Genomic DNA, 22,299 nt, shown 5'->3' with positions numbered 1-22,299 from the left:
AAGTCTTCACCAAATGCATGGCAGTGGTGGCGGCTTTTCTTCACAAAAAGGGACTCTTCATCTACCCATACCTGGACGACTGGCTCCTAAAAGGCCCATCTACGGTACAGGTAACGCACGATCCACAACTGTGCCTGCACCAGTTGCACAGGCTCGGCCTCCATGTGAACTTGGAGAAGTCAGTCCAGCGGCCTACACAGTCCATCCACTACCTAGGCTCCGTTCTGGACACAAGAGTGGGAAAAGCGTTTCCTTCGGAGGAGAGACTTTTTTCCATGAGTCAGAAATGTGGGATTCTGCTAGAGTCTCGGCTTCCAACAGCCCGACAAGTAGCATCCCTGCTGGGTTCCATGGCGTTCTGCATTTTTCTCATCCCAAACGCCAGGCTGAGAATGCGTCCTCTACAGCAGGCTCTAGAGGACCAGTGGGACCAAGCGACAGGACGTTGGGAAGATCGTATCACTCTTTCCCAAGCGATGAAAGATGCCATCAAATGGTGGACTCAGAGAAAGAATGTACTGGTGGGGGTACTGTTTCACCAACCTCTTCCATCCCAGTCTATAGTGGCGGATGCCTCTCTGCAAGGCTGGGGAGCGCACATGGGTCCCCTTCAAATTCAAGGCCAGTGGTCTGCGCAGGAGCAGACATACCACATCAATATGCTGGAACTCAGAGCGGTATTCCTGGCTCTCAAAGCTTTCTTTCCAGCGATAGAGTCCAACTCAGTCCTAGTTCAGATGGACAATACGACCACCATGTTCTATCTGAACAAACAAGGAGGCACAAGATCTCGCCCACTCTCTTGAGAGGCTCACAGTAGTGGCAGTGCACCTTCCAGGCGAGTTGAACGTAAAAGCAGACGCACTCAGCAGGCACTTCGAAGATCAGCCAGACTGGGTGCTAAACGACGAAGTAGTAGAAGAGCTTTTTCGTTGCTGGGGTCGTCCAACCATAGACTTGTTTGCAGACGACGAAAACTCCAAATGCCACGCCTTCGCGTCCAGGTTCCACCGGCCAGGAACGCAGGGGAATGCTCTACTGATGGATTGGTCAGGGACATTCGCTTACGCGTTTCCTCCCCTGGCTCTGATTCCGAGAGTAGTTTCCAAGCTCCTCAGGTCGAACATGGAAATGATCCTGATAGCTCCGGATTGGCCGCGGCAGTGGTGGTACCCGGACCTTCTACATCTGTCTGCGTGTCCACACAGACGACTTCCTTGCAGGCCGGACCTGTTGAGCAAGATGAACGGGAGGATAATGCATCCCAACCTCCCATCACTGAACCTAACAGCATGGCTCCTGAGGTCCTGATATATGGACATTTGAACTTGCCTCCCGAATGCATGAACATTTTAAAGGAGGCAAAGAGGCCTTCCACGAGAGCGTCCTATGCGTTCAAGTGGAAAAGGTTTTACTTATGGTGTAGGGATCATCACTTAGATCCGACTAAAGGGCAGGAGGACGTCATCTTGCCATACCTCCTTTCCCTGGCAACTGCTGGTTTAAAGTACACTTCTATTAGGGTGCATTTGTCAGCCATAGTAGCATACAGAAAATCGCCTGATCAGAGTTCTTTCTTTCAGGTTCCAGTGGTTAAGGACTTCCTCCAGGGGTTGAAAAAAGTGTATCCCCCTGTGTGAAACCCTTCTCCTCCATGGGAATTGAACCTGGTTCTGTCCAGGTTAATGTCACCTCCTTTCGAGCCCATCCACAAAGCCTCCTTGCAACATCTCTCTTGGAAGGCGGCCTTTTTGGTGGCGATTACCTCTGCGCGCAGAGTAAGCGAGATACAAGCGCTCTGTGCGAAAGAACCATATACTGTTTTCCATCACAATAGAGTAGTCCTGAAGGCTCATCCATCTTTTTTGCCTAAAGTCATTTCTGATTTTCATATAAATCAGTCCATTTCCCTCCCTTCGTTTTTTCCAAATCCTACGACCCCAGCCGAACGGTCACTTCACTCCTTAGATCTTAAGAGAGTGCTCAAGTTGTATTTGGAAATGACTAAAGGGATTAGGAAAACGGATCAACTGTTTGTGAACTATGGTTCAATGCGGACAGGTTTTCCAGCGGCCAAGAGGTCCATCTCTAGATGGATTGTCTCTTGCATTAAATTGGCCTATCAGCTTGCAGGCAAGCCTTTGTTGGGGTCACCCAGAGCGCATTCCACTAGAGGGAAAGCCGCTACGGTAGCTTTCTTGCATGACATTCCAATGTCAGAAATATGCAAAGCTGCAACCTGGAAATCAGTTCATACCTTTACGAGGCATTACTGTCTCGAATCTGATTCCAGGGCCGATACTCAAGTAGGGCAGGCCTCCTTGAGGAATCTGTTTGGGTAGCCTATAGCCTACTCAGACTTGTTGATGAGATTACTGTCTTATCATTCCTTTGCCCGCAGGGAAGAGGAGAGGCTCGCTATTCTATTCTAATGCTTATGACTATTGATGAGGATCCCATGGAAGAGAAGGATTAGTTACTTACCTGTAATCCTAGTTCGCTTCCAGGGGTATCCTCATCAAAGTCATAAGCAACCCTCCCGCCTCCCTGGGCAAAGGACATTCTTTAATAAGGAGATATAGTTAACCTATTTGTTACTGGGTTTGTTTTCAGTCTCCGAAAAGAACAACTGACCTAACTGTCACCCCTGGGGCATGATGGGATACAGGGGGTCATGGGTGCCTTAAAGGCACGGTGTCAGTTTATTGCTATTCAGCTACAGGTTAGCTTTTCAGTCTTTTTAGACTGTGTGTTTGCAATGCAGCCTGGGAGCTTCCTATGCTTCTAGTGAGTTATGAGAATTTCTACTGCTTTCTGAGCATTAAAACAGTTTCTAAACAATCTTTGATGTTGTTTCTCATGTTTCTAATGCTTATTATTCATGTATGGTGGAAATTCTTCACAGCATATTTCAGCTCTGATGTTATTTGGCTGCTATTTCATGTTTATATATATATATGTATTTATATATATATATGAGTATATATATGTGGGGCACATATAATATAGTGTTTCCGGGGTCCTGTGCATGGGCGGGAATATTCTAATGCTTATGACTTTGATGAGGATACCCCTGGAAGAGAACTAGGATTACAGGTAAGTAACTAATCCATCTCACCCCACGATTCATCCTCACACCAGTAGTCCCATCACACCATTCGAGAAGGGGTTAATTATACGATACTCTGAGAAATGCTTGCTGTCTGACATATATGCCTTGCTCATTACACCACAGAAGTTACCCAAAACATCAGCACAACACAGATGGGATGGGGACTGCAAACACATGTTTACAGATAGAGAATGGTGAGACATACTTCACCTGGCTCGTGCCTCCCCACGTAGCACATCCAGTAAAGAAATGTTTCTAAAGATTGCACATTATTGGTATTATACCCCAGCGAGAATTGCACACTGGAAAGTGAGCCGAGATTGTGCACGCTGGTGGCAATGCGGGCAGAGGGGAACACTAACCCACATTATATGGCAGTGACCAAAAATCAACACTGGCAAGAAGTGCTAGATGCTGTTGACACAATATATAAGAGAAAATCCCAGTTTCCTAGCTGCATACAAGTAGGGCCCCGAACCTGTTGATATATCCCTTGAGCTATCACCCTAGCACTAGGAGTAGAAAAATAACTTTTGCTGGTGCAATGGGGCTCAGATACTGTCCTGACCCACAGGGATTGGCTCCACAAACTATGGGATTTACTAGGGCTTGAAGAGCTGATGGTAGTGGCAAAACAAACACTAGTATCCTTTGACAAGGTGAGGACACTTCTTATACATTACCTCTCAGACGAATTCCAAGAACTAACCTACCCTACTTACCTTTGAATTTTGCACTTGACCCACATCAGTCAAGATCCCACTTAGTAGGGGCAATTATCTATATGTGATTTAATTTCAGCATCCATTACTCCCCCAATACAACACTGGGATCTGACTCAACACAACACATGCCACTTTCCCTCCCTTTCTTCCCTTCTATTGTTTTTCTCTCTATTTTTTCTCAAGGGATGTGATACCCTGTGCAGGCCGACCACGATGGAGCGCGCGTAGGATGCAGTTTCAAATTAGTCTTGCTGAAGGTTTACTGTCTCAAGTTTGGTGGCAAGAGTCCAGTTCGCGTTGGAGAGGGTTGCGGAGAGCATAGCAGGTGGTTGTCGGCATGGTGCAAAGAGCAGGCCAGGCGGTGTGGACTGGCAGGCTAATGCTTCTTGTTGGTGGTCCCTCACAGGCTGTCGGTGCTGCTGGGCGAAGAGACTGGCTTGCGGCGGCTCGCTCTGATTTTCTGTGCGAAAGGCACTGTCTCAGTACGACTTGGCCCTTTTCAGCCGCAAAAAAATAAAACCATGGTTTAGGAGCCTGTGAGCCACACAAAGGATCCAGTATCTAAGAGTTATCTCTTGGTGGGTTGCAACATGCTGCAGCTATGTCCTGGAGCTGGTTGGGGAGCCTTTTATGTCCCTGAGACTCAGATCAGGAGGCCGGCAGACTAACCCTTTAAGCCACTCTGGGTTCCTGGGCTCAAGATAAAGTTGCAGGTCCAGTTCTTCTTTCCCAGGCAAGAGGGAAGAAGGCAAAAGGGCACTGACGGCCGGTACAGGTAAGAGCAGTGGGGCGGGGGGAGGTGTCAGCAGATGACAAGGAGGGAAAACAAAATAAAAAAACATTAAAAAATGACCTTGCACTCGGCGATGCAGTGATCGCAAGGTAAGTGGTTTTCTTTTTATTTTATTTTTCCTCGTCGTCATCTGTCGACTCCCCACCGTTCCACTACTTTTACCTGCACCAGCAGTCACTGCAGCAGGACAGCAGTTTCTTCAGAGCAGCAGTCCAGCAAAGTGGCAGTCCTTGAAGCAGCACAGCAATCCTTTTTCAGGTCCAGAAGTGTACAGAAGAGTTGGTGTGTGAGGTCCCTCTTTTATGGACATGTGTTCCTTTGGAGGGAGAGAGGATTTTAGAGGCATGCTTTTGAAGTGCACATATGACCTGCCTTCCCTGCTCTGGCTCCAGACTAACTACAGGGGTATGCAGCCCTTTTTGCGGAGCCATGCCACAGCCTATTCAAGTGTAAGTAGGGCTGTGCCCAGCTCATCCCTCCCACACTGCCAGTGATGGCCCATCCAGCCCCATCTAAGCTCCCAATAGTGTATGGCTTTCTAGGAAGAATACACAAAGCCAACTGTCAACCACGCCCAGTCAGGGGACCCAGAGACAGGCTGCAGGCACATAGGGGCATATGTATCAACTGAATTTTGATTCGCAAACGCTGCGAATCGCAAAAATGCAGCGTTTCAGACTCAAAATTCGGAAAACAGTATCTATGTGGATAATCGCATCGCAAATTTAAGGAATCGAAAAATTTGCAATTCCTTAACAATCGCAAATTTCGATTTTGCAATTTGCTAATCACAATTAAGGAATATTAAGAATTTGAAAGAAATTTTAAATACATTCCATTTTGCAATTCTCAAATAGCGATTTCTACAAAATCGCTATTTGAGAATCGCAAACACAGAGGTTGATACATATGCCCCTAAATGGCTGAGGCAAGAAAACGTAAACTTTCTAAAAGAGGCTTTTTCAGAAATCCGGCTTCACTACATGATATGATGTGAAAGGTATTTGTAGAGCGCAACAAATGCCCGAAGGCATCAATGCGCAAAGGTTGCATTTATAAGGGTCCACCTATGAGTAGCGAACACACTGTCCAGCAAAAAAGAGCTTAAATGTGAAAAGCCAAGTGTAGGATCCTAGTATCAGCAGAAAGGATCACTCAAGGCAGGTTGTAAAAAGAAGTACACGTTTATTCTTTAGAAAGAAGATCCCATCCAGGTCCCAGCAGCTGGGTCCACCAACAGTCCACCAGATCATTCCAATGATCACATTCCTACCCCTCTTGTAACTAAGATACCAACACAGAGAGTACATTCCCTAGTAACCATGGCACTGCAGCACAGCCAGTTACAGATGCCACACACCTCCCTTCTTTCATAAAAAACTGTGTACACAATTGAAAGAGAGAGAGTGGGGCAAGAGAGAAAAGATGGAAAAGAAAAGAGGAAAAGAAAGAAAAAATACACCATACAACAGTGATAGTAAAGAAAAGGAAATAAAAGGATAGAAGGGCAAGGATTGCTCAAAGAGGCTAAAACTTTGCACTTCCAAACTACTGTACAAAGTCTTTCAAATAGGATGGCTCCTTGCTGACCCTATAGGACAATCTGGAAATAACAACCGGTCCCTGGTTGTCATTACCCTTTACAGAAGAATCAGAGAGACACACAGGAACATTGTATGGAACAACTCTCCCTAGCTTCCAAAAACTGTGATCTTCAATTTTAATGGCATTCTCAAACACTTTGATTACCCGAATGGGCTTGGAAAATTTTAACTGAATCCAGACTGTTTGATAACCACCATGTCACCAACACAACCACAGTATTCTTTGCAGCCTTTCTAGAGTCAAAGTAAGATTTCCTTGCTAAGATTTTCCAGCTTCTCTCTCAAGCCATTCATCAGTGCGTACATTCTTGGTTGCAGCTCCTTCCAAGTCTCTTATTCATGATGGCTTCACTAGAGTACAAGGAGATCTACCTCTAAATAAAGTAAATGGAGAATTCCCAGTTGTACAGTGAGGAGTTAACCTATAAACCTCCACTTTGTTTATGGCCTCCTTTTTCCAACTAAGACTGCTACCTTTAGCCAAAACAATTGTCTCTTTCAAAACTCTGTTAACCCTCTCCACCATGCCATTGGTTTCAGGATGATACAGGGAACACTTCTTGTGCTTGCTGCCATGCTTCTTTAAGAACCTTTCCATTTCTCGAGAAACCAATTGAATGCCATTATCAGTTAAAATGGTGTCTGGGTAACTTCCCTAGCCAAGAGATTCTCCAAAAACACAATCACGTTTTAGTTTCAATCCCACTCGTGAAGCAAACTTCTGGCCACCTCGAAAACATGTCTATACCGACTATGACAAACAGCTGCTGTCCTTCCAAATGAATGGGGCCAAGAATATCCAAGGCTATTTCCTTCCATGGTCCACAAGGTAACTCTCTGACCACCATGGGTTGTACTCTCACAACTTTTGACTTCTCACACATCGTGCATGCTAAACAATCTCTTACCAGCCTTTCTACTTGTAAGTCCATATCGGGCCACCAATATGAGGAGCGAAGCCTCTCCTTTGTCCTGGACATTCCTAGACGAGAACTATGAGCCAAATCGATCAATTTGCTACAGTGTTTCAGAGGAGGTACCAATCTTGTGCCACGAAGTAAAAGGTCATCACACACCCCCAACTCATCTTTCAAACCCCCAAATTTTCCAGCTTTCTCAGTAGCCTTTTTTTGGAATGCCACCCTTTATTAACCAGAAGCAAAACTTCAGGAAGTACTGCATCAGAAAATAATTCCTCTTGCCACTGATCCTCAGGTACAATATCATCATCCAACAAGCACATGTGAACGTCATCATCCTCAAAATCCTCACCAGTCTCACTCTCATCGACCTTTCCCAGCAATCTATACAACGTGCCAGCGACTCCATTTCTATGCCTGGCATGTACCTTATTTCAAAATTATATTTTTGTAAGGCAATCACCCATTTGGTTATCCTGCCTGAAACCAGATCTATACCTTTTTTAGTGGACATTTTGCACACAGACTTGTGGTCTGTTTTAACAAGAAACTTAGTTCCCCACAAAAATGTCTTATGTTTTTAGATAGCCCAGAACACAGCCAGAGCTTCCTGCTCAATGATTGAATAGCGAGACTCAGCACCCGTCAACCCATGTGACACAAACATAATAGTATTCGTGCCCTCATCACCTTCTTGTTGAAACACTGCCCCCAAACCTTTAAGACTTGCATCAGTGGTGATGATAGATACTTTTGAGGGGTATAAACTTTTAAGTCTTGGTGCACAATTGAGCTTTTCCTTGAGGATTGTAAACTCTTTCTCACAAGCATTATTCCAGTTGAACTCCACCCCTTTCTTCAAAAGCATCCTCATGTTGACACTAAATTCCGCAAAGTTCTCAACAAACTTGTTATAGTACTCAATCATACCAAAAAATGTCATCAACTCTTCTCTGGAAGTAGGGGCACACATGCGAGAGATAGTATCTACCAAATTAGACTTTGGCATGACACCATCACCAGAGATGGTGTGACCCAAATAATTGATGGTGGTGGTGGCAAATTGACACTTCTCAGCCTTAATAGTAAGATTCACATTGTCAAGCTTTTCTAGAACTATACCAAGACAACACCCATGCTCTTTTTCATCCTTACCAAATACAAGGATGTCATCTTGGTATACACAGACCCCCTCACAACTTGTAAGAAGCTTTTCCGTGGCATACTGGAAGACGAATGCTGCTGATACTAAGCCAAACGGCATCCTCACAAACCTCAACGTGCCAAATGGTGTAATGAAGGCTGTGTAATCTCTTGAAGGCTCTTTCAATTATATCTGGTGGTAAGCCGAGGCCAGGTCAATTGTGCTGAACACCTTGGTCCTCTCCCAGCAACATCAATAATTCTGAAATATTTGGATGAGGATATGACAATGGCACTCTTACTAGGCTGCCTTAAGTCTACACAAAGACGAAGCCTTCCATTAGTGTTGCGAGCAGCGATCACTGGGGCCAATCATTCACTACCTTCCACCTCTTCAATTATGCCCCCTTTCTTAAGTTTCCCTTATTCCTTTTTAATTTATTCTCTAACAGCCAAAGGTACGCTTATTACTTTGCAGCATGAAGGTTGAGCTCCAGCACATGAATGTATTTCATGCTGAAAGCCCTTGAGGCACCCAATCTCTTCCCTAAACACATTAGGAAATCTCTGAGAAGCAAGCTCCCTTAAATCATGTTCATCTTATCTTTCAACAGGATGGGTGTAGCACTAATCGGGTCAAGCATAACACCCAAGTCACCTTGGTGAAACCAACTTATTATAATGTCACCTTTTTCAGAGACATACATTTTTTTCCCAGAGGTGTAGCATTGCTCATACTCAATCCAACCTAAAAATTAACCTTGCAGGGGTATTGGTTCGCCACCATACGCTAGTGGATATTTATCAAGTTTGTGTAAGGAAATCTTGTGTGCAAGCTTATATTGAAAAAACAACTTGGAGATAATTGTAATATTAGCACCTGAATCAAAGAGAACCAGGGTGGGTTCTCCTCCCTCTAGGATGGTATCAACAGGACATGTTTTGCACTTAATTTTGGGCGTGTCAACTTGAACCAATTCTACCCACAAACAAAATCCTCTTCAATGTACTCTGTTTCAACTCTCTTCACGGTAGTAGAAGTCAACCTCGCCTTGCAAATGATGGCAAGGTGTCCCTTCTTTTTTACATTTAGAACAAACTACTTTTAACGCAGGGCAATTCTAATAATTTTCCAAATGCCCAGGCTTGTCACACCTTTAGCACTTGCGTGTAGTGGGTTTACTTCTCATTCCACCTCCCTCAATTTTAACCACATGTTTCTTAGTATCCTCTTTCACCACTTGAACAGTAGACTGTCTTCTCGGTGGTATCCACACACTTCAAGGAGTGTTTGACTCTTTTAGCAACTTGTATCTCCTCATCAAGAATGGGTTCACCCCTCATCCACAGTTCTTCCCTAGTCCTCCCAATGTTACATCCAAGCATGAATTGGTCTCTAATTCTCTCATCCCGAAGATTGGCAAATTTGTAGGATGAAGCAAGTTTTCGTAGCTGAGTAATGTAACTTTCAACCGTCTCTCCATCACTTTGCAACCTCCTCGCAAAATGATATCTCTCCAAGATCGTCCTGACCTTGGGGAGGAAATGTTTGTCTAATTTTTTAATACAAACATCATACTCGTTCAAGACTACAGCTTCAGGATCAATCAACTCAGGGAGATGGTCAAAAACGTCTTGTCCCTCTGACCCCAATCAGTGCAGTAAAAGTGAAGACCTGCATTCTGCACTCAATGATGCGCCACATATATTAGCATAACGTTCAAAAACTTTCTTTCACTTTTGCCATTTCATGGGGGGTTCACCAGGAGACATTCTAAAGAAAGGAGGAGCAGTTACATTTTGCGTTTTTAAAGGTTAGAAAAACACAATAACAATAGTTTTCCTACAATACAGTGCACCAGACACTGATTACCGGCAATAGCTCTTTAAGAATATTAGTTGCTCCAGGTGAAGATTGCTTGTCACTGTGAAGGAATAAAAAGAAACATTTATATGAAAAGAAGGGCTGTGCATATTAATTAGCTGTGCTCACCAGCGAGGAGAGTGAGTGCAATATACTTTTCCAAAAACTCCCACAGCTTGCTGTAATAAAAAAGATGGCTGTGAGACACAGCGAGGACAAGCACAGACAAAAAGCTGTGCCTATCAGCATGGAGGATAAGCACCAGTGAAGCAGAGACGTGGCTGTGCGTATACACAAACATGACGTGTCGTGGCTATGGTCACTCCATAGTTACATGAGTTGTGAGCTCACAACATGAAGACTTTCCGTAGACGTGGCTGTGCAAATCAGCAAAATGCACATAAAAAGGGTTGCTATGGTGATGGCCGAGTGCGACGTGGAAACAGTCACGTCAGGCAGCCGAGCCAGCAGAGTACTTGAGAAGGTGTGTTGGGAAGACGCGCTTACACGTGACCAAGAGAACGCCTCTGCAAGACCAAAAGGACGCCTCGGCATGTACCGGTGAAATGGAGCAGCACTCGTGAGAGGGGCGCGCCCGTGCCAACTCAAGAGGGACCTCTGCACACACCAAGGACACAGCAGGGATATTGAGCGAAACAGCCAAAATGACCACACACACTGGCCACTGTTTTACCGACGTCAGCAAAAGCCCCAAAAAACATGTTTTCCTTCAGTACTTGTTGCCGCAAATGAAGTCGAAGGCGGCCTAAAATGCGGAGGGGTACTCTCAATCCAAACAGCGTCCCAAACGAGCACCGCAACCCACGAAAACCAGCAAGGGCACTGTGACATCCGCAAGGGACCCTGTGGAGAGAGCAACACTCAGTACAGCGTGGAGCCCAGCACACAGTAGAAGTAGGACGAAGAAATCTGTAGAAAGCAAGCAAAGTGAGACACAGAGCCCGCAGGATATGAGACCGCAAAAGTCAAGGTAAGTGTGTACTCACGACCTCTTGTAACTGTCAAAATGACTGTTGAGGTTGTTGAGATTTTCTTGCCTTGCCACTATTCTCCCCACAATGTTTGAGCTTCCAACTACGCCAATGTAGGATCCTGGTATCAGCAGAAAGGATCACTCAAGGCAGGTCTCAGAAAGAAGTACAAGTTTATTCTGTAGTAAGAAGATCCCATTCAGATCCCAGCAGCTGGGTCCACCAACAGTCCACCAGATCATTCAAATGATCACATTCCAACTCCTCTTCTAACTAAGATACCAACACAGAGAATACATTCCCTGGTAACCATGGCAGTGCAGCACAGCAAGCTACAGATGCCACACCAGGTCTTTAAGGCTTTCCTAAAGGGAGGGGGCGTTAGCTCTAATGCCGGTGAATTTCCACAGTCTAGCTGCTATGGTTGAGAAGGCTCTCACTCACCACTTCTTCTTCAGAAATCTGGGCACTGTCACTAAATTATTGTGAGCAGAGCGAAGATTTCTACCAGTTATGTAGCTATGAAACCTAGCCATCAGTCCTGCCAGCCAGCTCTGAGAGGGCCTTATGCACTACGTAAACAAATTTGAACGTTATACGTTTCCTTATAGGAAGCCAGTGAAGATGTTGTAACCCAGTATTCACTGACTGCCATTTGGGAATGTCTAAGGTGAGCCTGGCCAGTGAAGTCTGCACTTGCTGTAATTTAGCTTGGGTGCTCTTGTTGGTATCTAAATATAAGGCATTACAGTAATCGACTCTCAACATGACTAATGCCAAAGCCGCTTGCTTCCATGCAGCACGGGAAAAGAAAGGAACATTTTATCTTAACATCCTGATGAACCAAAAACACATTGCAACCACACGATTGACCTGGGGGTCTAAAGAGAGGTGACAATCTAACAAAAGAACCCTAGGTTCTTAGCCTTTTCAGTAGGCATATATTGCCTAGTGTCTCTGGCCACCAACTGTGATTCCAGATTTGATTTGATTTCCAAAGAGCAAGACCTCAAACCTTTCCCCATTGAGCTTCAGATAGTTCCTCCTCATTCACCCAGCTACTGCTGTAAGGCAATGGTTGAAATTGACTGCTGTTGCTACCATGACTTTTGAGATTGACACGATAAGCTGGGTGTTGGTGTTTGAAGCCCAAATGAGCAAATAATCTTGCCAAGGGGGGAGAGATACAGATTGACGAGTGTGGGTCTTAAGGATGAGCCCTGTAGCACCCCACATGGCAAAGAAAAATGATCTGATAGTTAATGATTCACTGCCACCCTCTGAGATCTGTCATTGAGGAAAGAGGCCAGTCATTTCAACGCTCTGCCTGAGACACCAAGTTCGTATAGACGATCAGTCAGAAAAGATGGGGTCAAAGGCTGTGGACAGATCCATCAGGATCAGAGCTGCTACTTGCCCAGTGCCACATTTTGCCTGATACTATCCATAGCCAACAATAATGCAGTTTCAGTACAGTGATCTTTACAGAATCCACATATTAACCCCTTCCCTGCTGGGATAATTCCCTCACGGTGTAGGGGGCATGGGGGGTGAGAGCGGCGACGCTGGGCTCGTGATGAGACCAGCTCGTCATGAGTCACAGTGGCGCTGTGCTCATGACGAGCTGGTCTCGTCACGACCCCGCCCACTGATTAATTTGCCCGCGCAGGCGGGGAATCAATCGCGCGTGGGCAGAGCGGACCAGCTCGTCATGAGCACAGCTCCACTGTGACTCATGACGAGCTGGTCCCGTCATGAGCACCGAAGAGGTTAACACATCTAACCAGTTCTGCTCTTCCCCACAAGCCATCAGGTATCTTTTAAGATGTTGTTCCAAGATCTTGGCAGGAACTGAAAGAAAGGATAACGGTTGGATGTTTTGGGGATCTTTGGGGTCCTGGTTAGGTTTTTTTAAAAGAGGCTTCACAACTGCCTTTTTCAATACTTGAGGGTAACACTCGGAGGAGATGGCTACATTCATTATAGATGCGAAGGGGTGCGCTAACAGACTCGCCACCATATGAAGGATCTTAGGAGCACAGGGTTCTAAAGGAGAACCAGCCTAAGTACTGAGTAGAAGATCTTCCACAAGTTCTGGAGTCAAAAAAGGAAACATTGTGAGCCGTGTTGTAGTTATTTCCATGAGATTAGAAGAGCTAAAGGGCTATGGTTGCTGCACTCTACGAACTGTCCGCTGCTTGTATTGTCGATTCAAGCTCCTTATAGATATTAGCAATCTTGGCTTGTAAAAACTCCACAAACTTAATGCAAAACTCATAGGAACCAGCAAAGGCCGCAGGGGCCAGAGGAGTGGAAAGCAGCGGAACAATTTTAAAGGGTTCTTTAGAGGAGTTTGTAGCCTCAATGAGTATCGTAAAGTATTTTGATTTCTCCTCTATAAAAGCTTTCTTACAATCCCTAATTATGGACTTATAGGCCAATCGTTCATGCTCCCCATCGTTCCTTCTCCAGATATGTTCCTTGTGTCATCTTCTGCTCAAAAATCCGCAAGGGAGCAACCTTATCCGCAGCTGTGCCTAGCCATGCTGCGAAATCCTCTGGGTCAGAGAGTGCCTCACGTAAGCATCGACCACAGAGCTGCTGGTAGGTACTGGCCTAAACATGCCATTTTTAGGTCGAGGACCGTAGGCTGCGCTTGCGCAGTTCGGTCCGAAGATTTAATGTTTCTAAGAATGGGGCTTGAACATGCCCCTCTTCTCCATTGGCTGGCTTCCTAAACGGAGGCCAGATATTGGAGGAGAGGGGGGTCACTCCGTTCAAGACCCGTCTGTTTGGGATTGAGGGGGTTGCCTCTGCCTCCTGGCTGCGTTCGTCTTTTTCTTGCCTTTTTCCCTAGCTGCGCTCATCTTTTTCTTGCCTTTAGCTGCGCGCGTCTTTTTCTTGCCTTTTTCCCTAGCTGCGCTCGCCTTTTTAGAGCAGTGTGCGACCCAGCGTTAGGCACTTGAACGCCTCGTCAGTGGTAGTAAGCGCTTAACTGTGTTTGGGGTTGCGTAGGGCACGGGGCGAAAAAGTCACGGAATTCCATTTTTGTTTTGATATAGTGGATGATGGATGCAGAACGTCAGAGAAAGGCAGGAATCTTCATAGACGGCACAAGCTCCCATGGACGGAAGCTCGAGATGGACTGTAGAACACAAGAGGAAGCCCCCTCTCGCCCCGCTGTCAGGCGCCCCAGGTCACCGACAACAGACAGGGAGCACAACACATTATCAGAGACCAGCCCACCGCTTCCAGGGGCGCACTCCGCCTGCAAGCAGCAGAGATAGAGCAGAGGCGAGCCGTGGAGAGCGGGGACGGGCAACGGGGCTCTCGGGGACGAGCAGGCCCTTGAGGATGCACTAAGAGCCGGTGTTGTGGAGACAGCCACGCTGCAGAGGATGCACTGAACGCCGGTCTCTCTGGAAGGACACTGCCCGCTGCCTCTGCGGGCCCGGAGGATGCGCGGGGAGCGCCGGAGGGCAGCTGGTGTGCAGGGACCCCGGGGGGCCACGGAGGCCCAGGACACGGACAGATCAAAGCCAACACCCCTCCCGTGGGACTGTCACGAGCGAGGCAGGTCTGAGCACTCACCCTTTCAGGGGCCTCCTATCGAGGCAGGTGTGTTAGCCCCTCCCTCTAATATCACCCTTATTAAAGGAGGTATCTCCGACCTCGCCCCCCGCAGTTTCTAGTGGGACCCAATACCCATCATAACATCTCGTTTATAGGCGACCCCCTAAGACGTGCCCGCCATCCCAGCGGTGTGTCAGCTGTCCCCGGGCTTCGCTGGAATATGGGCTGCAACGGTATCCAAGAGCAATCCCTGCCAGCAAGTACCCTCGCAGCATTCTCCATCAATCCCCGCTCTCCCCATCCTTCCGCCGCTTCCCGCGTCCTCTTCCACTCAGTATCATCTGACTCTTCTGTATAGCGCCTTACTTTCTCCTTGGTTAGCACCTATGTACTGCTTTACTACCCAATGGCACTGAGCGGCTCAGATATCAGTCTGGTCTCTAAGTACAGCAGGGGATGTTCTAATCCGCTCCACCAGCATTGAACGCAGTTTGGTTGCCAAGAAGCAATGGACCCTCCGTGAGAGGCAGCAGGAGACACCCAGAACTTCATACATCCCTCCTGCACTGTCAGCCAACAAACCCCGGGAGCGCAGGCTAAATCCTAGGACACTACAAGCAGGTACCAGTAGAGAGGATTCAAATAAACTGCTTGTTTTTTCTTGCCTCTGTTTCCAGGGGTGTTACTGGGCAGAGATGGGCGTGTGGCTGACCTAGACTGAGGGATGTCTGTATGTGTGTTGGGCTGTGTGTGTGTGTGTTGGGCTCTATGTGTGTTGTGCTCTGTGTGTGTGTGTGTTGGGCTCTGTGTGTGTGTTGGGCTCTGTGTTTGTGTGTGTGTTGGGCTCTGCGTGTGTGTGTTGGGCTCTATGTGTGTGTGAGTGTGTTGGGCTCTGTGTGTGTGTGTGTTGGGCTCTGTGTGTGTGTGTTGGGATCTGTGTGTGTGTGTGTGTGTTTTGCTCTGTGTGTGTGTGTTGGGCTCTGTGTGTGTGTGTTGGGCTGTGTGTGTGTGTTGGGCTGTGTGTGTGTGTTGGGCTGTGTGTGTGTGTTGGGCTGTGTGTGTGTATTGGGCTCTCTGTGTGTGTGTTGGGCTCTGTGTGTGTGTTGGGCTCTGTGCGTGTGTGTTGAGCTCTGTGTGTGTGTGTTGGGCTCTGTGTGTGTGTGTGTTGGGCTGTGTGTGTGTGTGTGTGTTTGGCTCTGTGTGTGTGTGTGTGTGGCTCTGTCTGTGTGTTTGTGTGGCTCTGTGTGGGTAGCTATTTTTGTAGGTGGCTCTATGTGTGGGTGGCTCTGTGTGTGGGTGGGTGGCTGTGTGTGGGTGGCTATGTGTGGGTGGCTGTGTGTGGGTGGCTGTGTGTGGGTAACTGTGGGTGGCTCTGTGTGTGTGGCTTTGTGTGTGTGTGGGGCGCTCTGTGTGTGTGTGTGTGTGGCTTGCTGTGTGTGTGTGTGTGTGGCTCGCTGTGTGTGTGTGTGTGTGACCCGCTGTGTGTGTGGCTCGCTGTGTGTGTGTGTGTGGCTCACTGTGTGTGTGTGGGGCTCTGTGTGTGGGGTGCTCTGTGTGTATGTGTGGGGCTCTGTGTGTGTGGCGCTCTGTGTGTGTGTGTGGCTCTGTGTGTGTGTGTGGCTTTCTGTGTGTGTGGCTCTGTGTCCGCGAATACTCTCTACTACTCTAATGCTCACCTATTGCCATTGTAAATGACAATACCATTTATTTATGTTTTTAAAAAAAAGAATGAAAAAAATGTCATGAGCAATGCCAATAGCTCTACCTTGAATAATGCCTAGACCATTGCATTGTAAAAGCCTGTTTTAAGTGGGTGTGAACACTAGACAAACATTAAATACATATGATAGGTGTTCACAGCCTATTTTAATGGGGAGTTCAGGTGAATCTTTGTTGCATATTACGGGGATGTAATGGTAGTTAAAATTATTATATTAAAAAAAATACAATTTTCTCATGATGGTGATAGTCAGCACACTGGTGACCTGGTACCTACCAGCAGCTCTGTGGTGGTTGCTTACGTGAGGCACTCTCTAACCCACCTCACACTTTTTTCTATATTGTTTCACACTGTTGATGACTAGCGTGCCAGTATTATCTGTAATGCTTTTAGGAATACTGGGGCATGGCTCTGGTTGAATCTTTTATTAATAATAACCATACACATATGGTGGGTATGACTAAAAGAGTGTAAGCATATCTTGCCTAGGAGGTATAGTTGATACCCAGCAATTCAAGAATACAATAGGTTGTCATGTATGCATTAAAATCAGGCCTGTGTGTTGAGTATCTACTAGATTGGGACCCAAAGCTTAGTTTGCCCAAGATTCAGTAATAAAAACACAGTCAAGATTGTGAGCCTTTAAAACACTCTCCTAACTCTACCTTGTGTTTTATCATGGATCTCGCATTGATTAGGAACCCTTTGGGGTGTGGGGTTCCGATCTCCCTCTAACATTGCATGACTGAGCTGGTGTAATTACACTATGGGGAATATTTAGTGAACTTGTGGGCAGATGGGGTATCCTAAAACCACACCCATTACAATCTTTATGCCTATGATCAAACATTTCCACAAAACTCAATGCAGTACATGTGTCAAGCTTAACCTTCCCACATAAGATCAGAAGGGGCTAATAGTTAGGATCCTAAATTGTGATTCCAGAGACACCAAACGTGAAGAGCTTATCTCTTCCTATTTGTAAATTACACCTATAAAATGTAATAAGGCAATGCAATGCTGCACTAGTGAAACATTTGTTTTTCTCTACCAGGTCATGTAAAACTGAAAAACAGATGTCCCCAATTTTAAATACTCCACACCATGCCCTTGGGGCTGTCCAGGGTCATTCCTTAGGGGTGACCTACATGTATTAATAAGGAAGGATTGGCCTGGAAAAATAGTTTACTTTACTAGGTCAAAATGGCAGTTTAAAACTGCACACACAGACTTTGCAATGGCAAGTCTAAGGCATGTTTAAAGGGCTACTGGTTACATTTAATTCACAGGGCCTGAGCACATGTAGTACCACTTTACTAGAGACTTATAAGTGAATTAAATATGTCAATTGGGTATAAGCCAATGTTTCCATGTTTAGAGACAAGAGCACAAGCACTTTAGCACTGGTTAGAAGTGGTAAAGAGCAAAGAGTTCTAAAGACAACAAAAAAGAACTCCGGAAAAAAAAGAGGAGGAAGGCAAACATTTTGGGGATGACCCTGCAGAAAGGGCCAAGTCCAGTACCAGCCATTATTTGCCCTGGCCACTTCCTTGTCTTCAGTAGAACTTCCAGTATTCTAATGATCTAAATACCCTTTAAACCTGCTCTTTTTGCTATTTCCTCCTACCATTTTAAAAGGTAGACCTATGTGATGATGAGTACAATACAAGTGAGGATTCATTCATATGATGGATGAGTTGGTGAAGCCTAAACAATAATAGAAGTTAACCAAGCATCTGTCAAAGCATAATTATACAAATCACCAAATCAACAGCTCTGACATCCAGGGAAGGAGTTCAAAATGTGACTCCAATGTTATTAATGGATGTTTTTGCTTTGTTGGGGGCTCATTACTAAACTATGATTGAGTTCAATTTGTGATGGGTGTTGCTATATGGTTGTACACGTACCTACACCGGCCTTTTAATACCTAATTTACTTATGTTGATGGTATTTGTGTGCCTGGTTGTTTTCAGGTCAGTCTGATGATGAACTGTGTGCCACCCCGAAGAGCCTGGAGAGCTTCACAGATGTCGACACTCTTTATTTTTCTCCTCTTTTTTCCATCATTCACTGGAGTTCTTTCAGTTGTGGGCATTACCGTTTGGAGGTAGGAAAGTGTGCCACAGTTGTATGTTGCATTTTTCATAATTAATTTAGATTTTTGTGAATTTTGTGTCTTGCTGAGTTGCATGTTAATGAGACTTGAGTTTTAAATCCATTAGATTGCTTTGGACAAATGCAGGTTGTTGACCATAGGCCATGTTGTTGTTAGTCTAGCATTATTGGTGCTATTTTCGACATACCCATGGAAACAGATACAGGACAGGGGACCACCTCACCTGCAAAGTAAGCAGAGTGTTTCTTTGTATGACAAAATATCGACTCCTGAAAGAAACATCGCTCTAACAAAATATTGTTGCCAAGATATTGAGGTCAAAATATCAACAAGTGCATAAAGGTAAGAAGAGATGTACAATTCTTAACCCCAAATCTACATTCCTTGAAAATATATATTTCGCCATGGTACATATACGTAGATTTAAGAAAGGAAAACGTATACTTACCTTGTCGATATCTTGGTTCTCAATATTTTCTACATGATATTTTGGTAGCATATTTTGAAGTCGATGTTAAGGTGGAATATTGAGGGGAAGCACTTGGCTGCTTTCAGGGATGTGAGAGATCCTCAAATCAAACTTTAATGGAAGCACTAATGTAGCGTTAAAGTTTTTTCTATATGCACATACATGATTTGCTACCAAAAACGAATGCTCCTGTCATAGACAATAATGATTTCACATTTCTCCAGCATTTGCTGAGAAACAAGCTATATGAATTCCTGCACGCTTCAGGCTGTCTTTAATTTGATCAGCCATTTATCCCTTACTTAGATTGGATACTTCCAGGACTGCGAGACATTGATGGTCAGTGGTCGAGCGACCTTAAACTGGCTTACTGTGTTGAGCAGCCAATGGTGCTACAGCTCAGTAACCTTGTTTCTCGTGACTGAACTACAGGCCTACCACAAAACTTGATGGTTCATTATTGAATCATTAAGTAAGTACCATCTCTTTATCCTCACCAATGGTGTTAAACTGAAGTATTCAACATTGGCTCTTCTTTGAACCACAGATTTAAGCAATATGGCCCCTCTTACAACATAAGGGGCTCCATTAGGATGTTGGGTGGATCGCCACCTCCATGGTGGCGGTGGCGATCCGTCCGACAGAAATGACCGCCCGCCACCCTTTACCCCCCTCCCGCCACATTACAATGGCGGGGGGGACCGCAACATAGGGAAACACCGCCCGCCACTTTTCCGCCCGGGTCGCATTGCAGCCGGGGTGGAAAATGATTAATATGGTGGCGGTGTCTATGAGACACCGCCAGCCATATTACAATGGGAAGAGAGCAATGCCTTTCCGCGGCGGCAATGCCGCCACGGAAAGGCAGGCGGTGTTCCCTCCGGGGGCCCCCTGTGGGCCCCCGGAGTGAAGGCCAAAGGGGGGTGGCACACGGGGGGGTACCTGTGGTACCCCCCTGCATTTGCATAATCAAAGCGGTAGGCACCGCGCGGTGCCTGACGCTTTGATTACGTAAAGGCTGCTAAGCATTTTTAGTATTGTGGCGGGCGGAGCAGAGAGCTCCGCCCGCCACAATACTATAAATACAGGATGTGCCCGCCACTGTGGCGGGCACATCCTAATGGTGCGTGCGGGACCCCCGCCCCTAGGGCGGGCGGTCCCGATTTCCGATAGGATGGCGGGCTTTGGGGCTCAAGGTGTCCAGTTATCACCTGTCCTGAAGAGACTTGTCCCGAAGAGACATGTCCACTTCAAATAAGGTAGAAACATCGTCATCAATAAGCTGCACATAAACTTATTGATTGGCTCGATTTTAAAACTAAAATTATATTCATACACCGTGTGGTCATTTATATGGAAATACTACTGCCCATAAGCTCTAATAATGTTGGTTGTTGACCAGAGTAATTTTTATAATTCTGCTGAAAGGCAGGGGATGATGCCATGCAACACTCAAGTATTGGATGTCTTACATTTGTCATAATTGATTTAATAAATAGGCCTTTCTTTTGATTCTCCAGTCGGAATTCTTCATCAACATGTGGTCCTTTCCGAAACCTGGATCATCCATACAGTGCCATCTCCATCTGGGTGGACTCAATATCCTGGACCACCAACTTAAAATGGGTCGTATGGATTTATCACAATTTGATTGAAAGTGTTCTCTTCTTTTTCATCCTTACACTTATTATCTTGTAAGTACAGCTAATGATATTTCAATTTTTTATTGAGTTTTCCTATCACTGTAACAAGAGTTGTACAATAAAAATTGAAAAGCCAGTCGCCACACAGGGCAAGAAAATCAACATAATTAAATGCTAATCCAAAGTCCAACTGTATGCCATCTCTTCTTTAAAGCAAATATTAATTGATAACTAAAACCAAATAAAATGAAGAAAAAGAAGAACACAACCAACAAGGAAGAAAAGGAGAAGGAAATGGAAGACATGCACCTGCAATGGGAAGGAAATAATAAATTGATTAACGCCCATATGGGAAGAAATAAGATATGATGGCTATCTATCCACATCTTCCAACACATCCAGCAATAGGGGTCAAAGCTGGGAAACCCCAGAAAGGATGGGCCAGGGAGCGGAGAATAGGGATTGGTATGAAATATGAAACAGTTCACTTTCAAGTAGACATCTTAAATGAATAGGTGAGCTTGACACTTCAATCATTAAGAACCGTGCCCCAAACCCAGTCAAATATCTGCAATTTGTCATTCAACTTATAAATAGGATGCTCAAAGCATGCCATATCATACATTTTGTCCAACCGAGTCTGTGGTGTGGATATTGGAGTTGATTTCCAAAAATTCAGTATCACCAATTTAGTAACTCCTAGAGCAGTGGATAGCCATCTACAAACATGCTGATTCACTGAAGGAAGGTCAGACGTGTCATGTAGTAACACCAACCGGGCTGTCAAAGGTCTGTCCACCCCAAGGGCCCTTCTCGTATGATCCAAAACCAACATCCAGAAAGCCTTCAGAAGGCCACATTCTCCAACATCATGAATCCACAGCAAGGTGGACTCTGAATAACCTTACTGAGGACTAGTGCCAATAGTGCAGGATCTTAAAAAAACTATACTTAAGGCGTGCTTCCCATAGTCCTTTATTATAATCCACCAGTAGAGTATCTCAATCATCATCATTTGCGTATACCTGTCTGCGGAGCATATAGCGCTCCATCTCTCAATTAATTTGGGGGTCGGAAAGACCCATATTCCAGGGTGTTAAGCTCTACTCCACATCAGAGAAGGATGGTTTATGTCTTCCACCTTTGGAGGGTCATTGGCTGGCTAATATTGGTTGCCCACTTCTAGGGCCACACCCTTATTGGTAGTGATGGAACTTCACATATTGCAGTCTTCCGGAGATCTAGCTGTCTATTACACTTCAAGACCTTTAATTACTCCCCTCAGTAATCTGATCATTCACACTTCCTAGTACCCTTGGCAATAAGCTCACAAGCTGGTGCAAGTTTTGAGTGGTATTGGGGTAAAAGCCCCATTGTTTTTCAGTGCAACCATTACGGCCAGCGAGGAAAACATTTTTTGACCTATGTGGATTGCTCATGATATCCATCACTTTGAGGACCTTGTCTCTAACGGATTTATCAAGTTGTTTTCAGACCTGAGAGGGGAATTAGTGATTCCATCCTCCCAACATTGGAGATACATTCAATTTTCCTGTGCCTTATCACATGCCTGGGGAATCTGGATACTGACCTTCCTAGCTTGCCCATTACTCGATATATCC

At 45.5% G+C, this 22,299-nt stretch overlaps 1 protein-coding gene across 1 annotated transcript in view; it reads left to right on the top strand.

Moving 5' to 3' along the window:
• The window catches only part of TMC5 (transmembrane channel like 5), a 757,208-nt gene that overhangs the window by 621,841 nt on the left and 113,068 nt on the right, over window positions 1-22,299 (top strand). Inside the window, exons 17-18 of the mRNA XM_086940869.1 lie at window positions 18,423-18,556; window positions 20,555-20,728. Of these exons, the coding sequence (XP_086796995.1) occupies window positions 18,423-18,556; window positions 20,555-20,728 (308 nt within the window). The remainder of the gene's footprint in view (window positions 1-18,422; window positions 18,557-20,554; window positions 20,729-22,299) is intronic.

The sequence above is a fragment of the Lissotriton vulgaris genome, chromosome 10, assembly GCF_964263255.1.
Source record: "Lissotriton vulgaris chromosome 10, aLisVul1.2, whole genome shotgun sequence".
Classification (NCBI taxonomy): domain Eukaryota; kingdom Metazoa; phylum Chordata; class Amphibia; order Caudata; family Salamandridae; genus Lissotriton; species Lissotriton vulgaris.
This window is presented reverse-complemented; position numbering and strand designations above follow the sequence as displayed.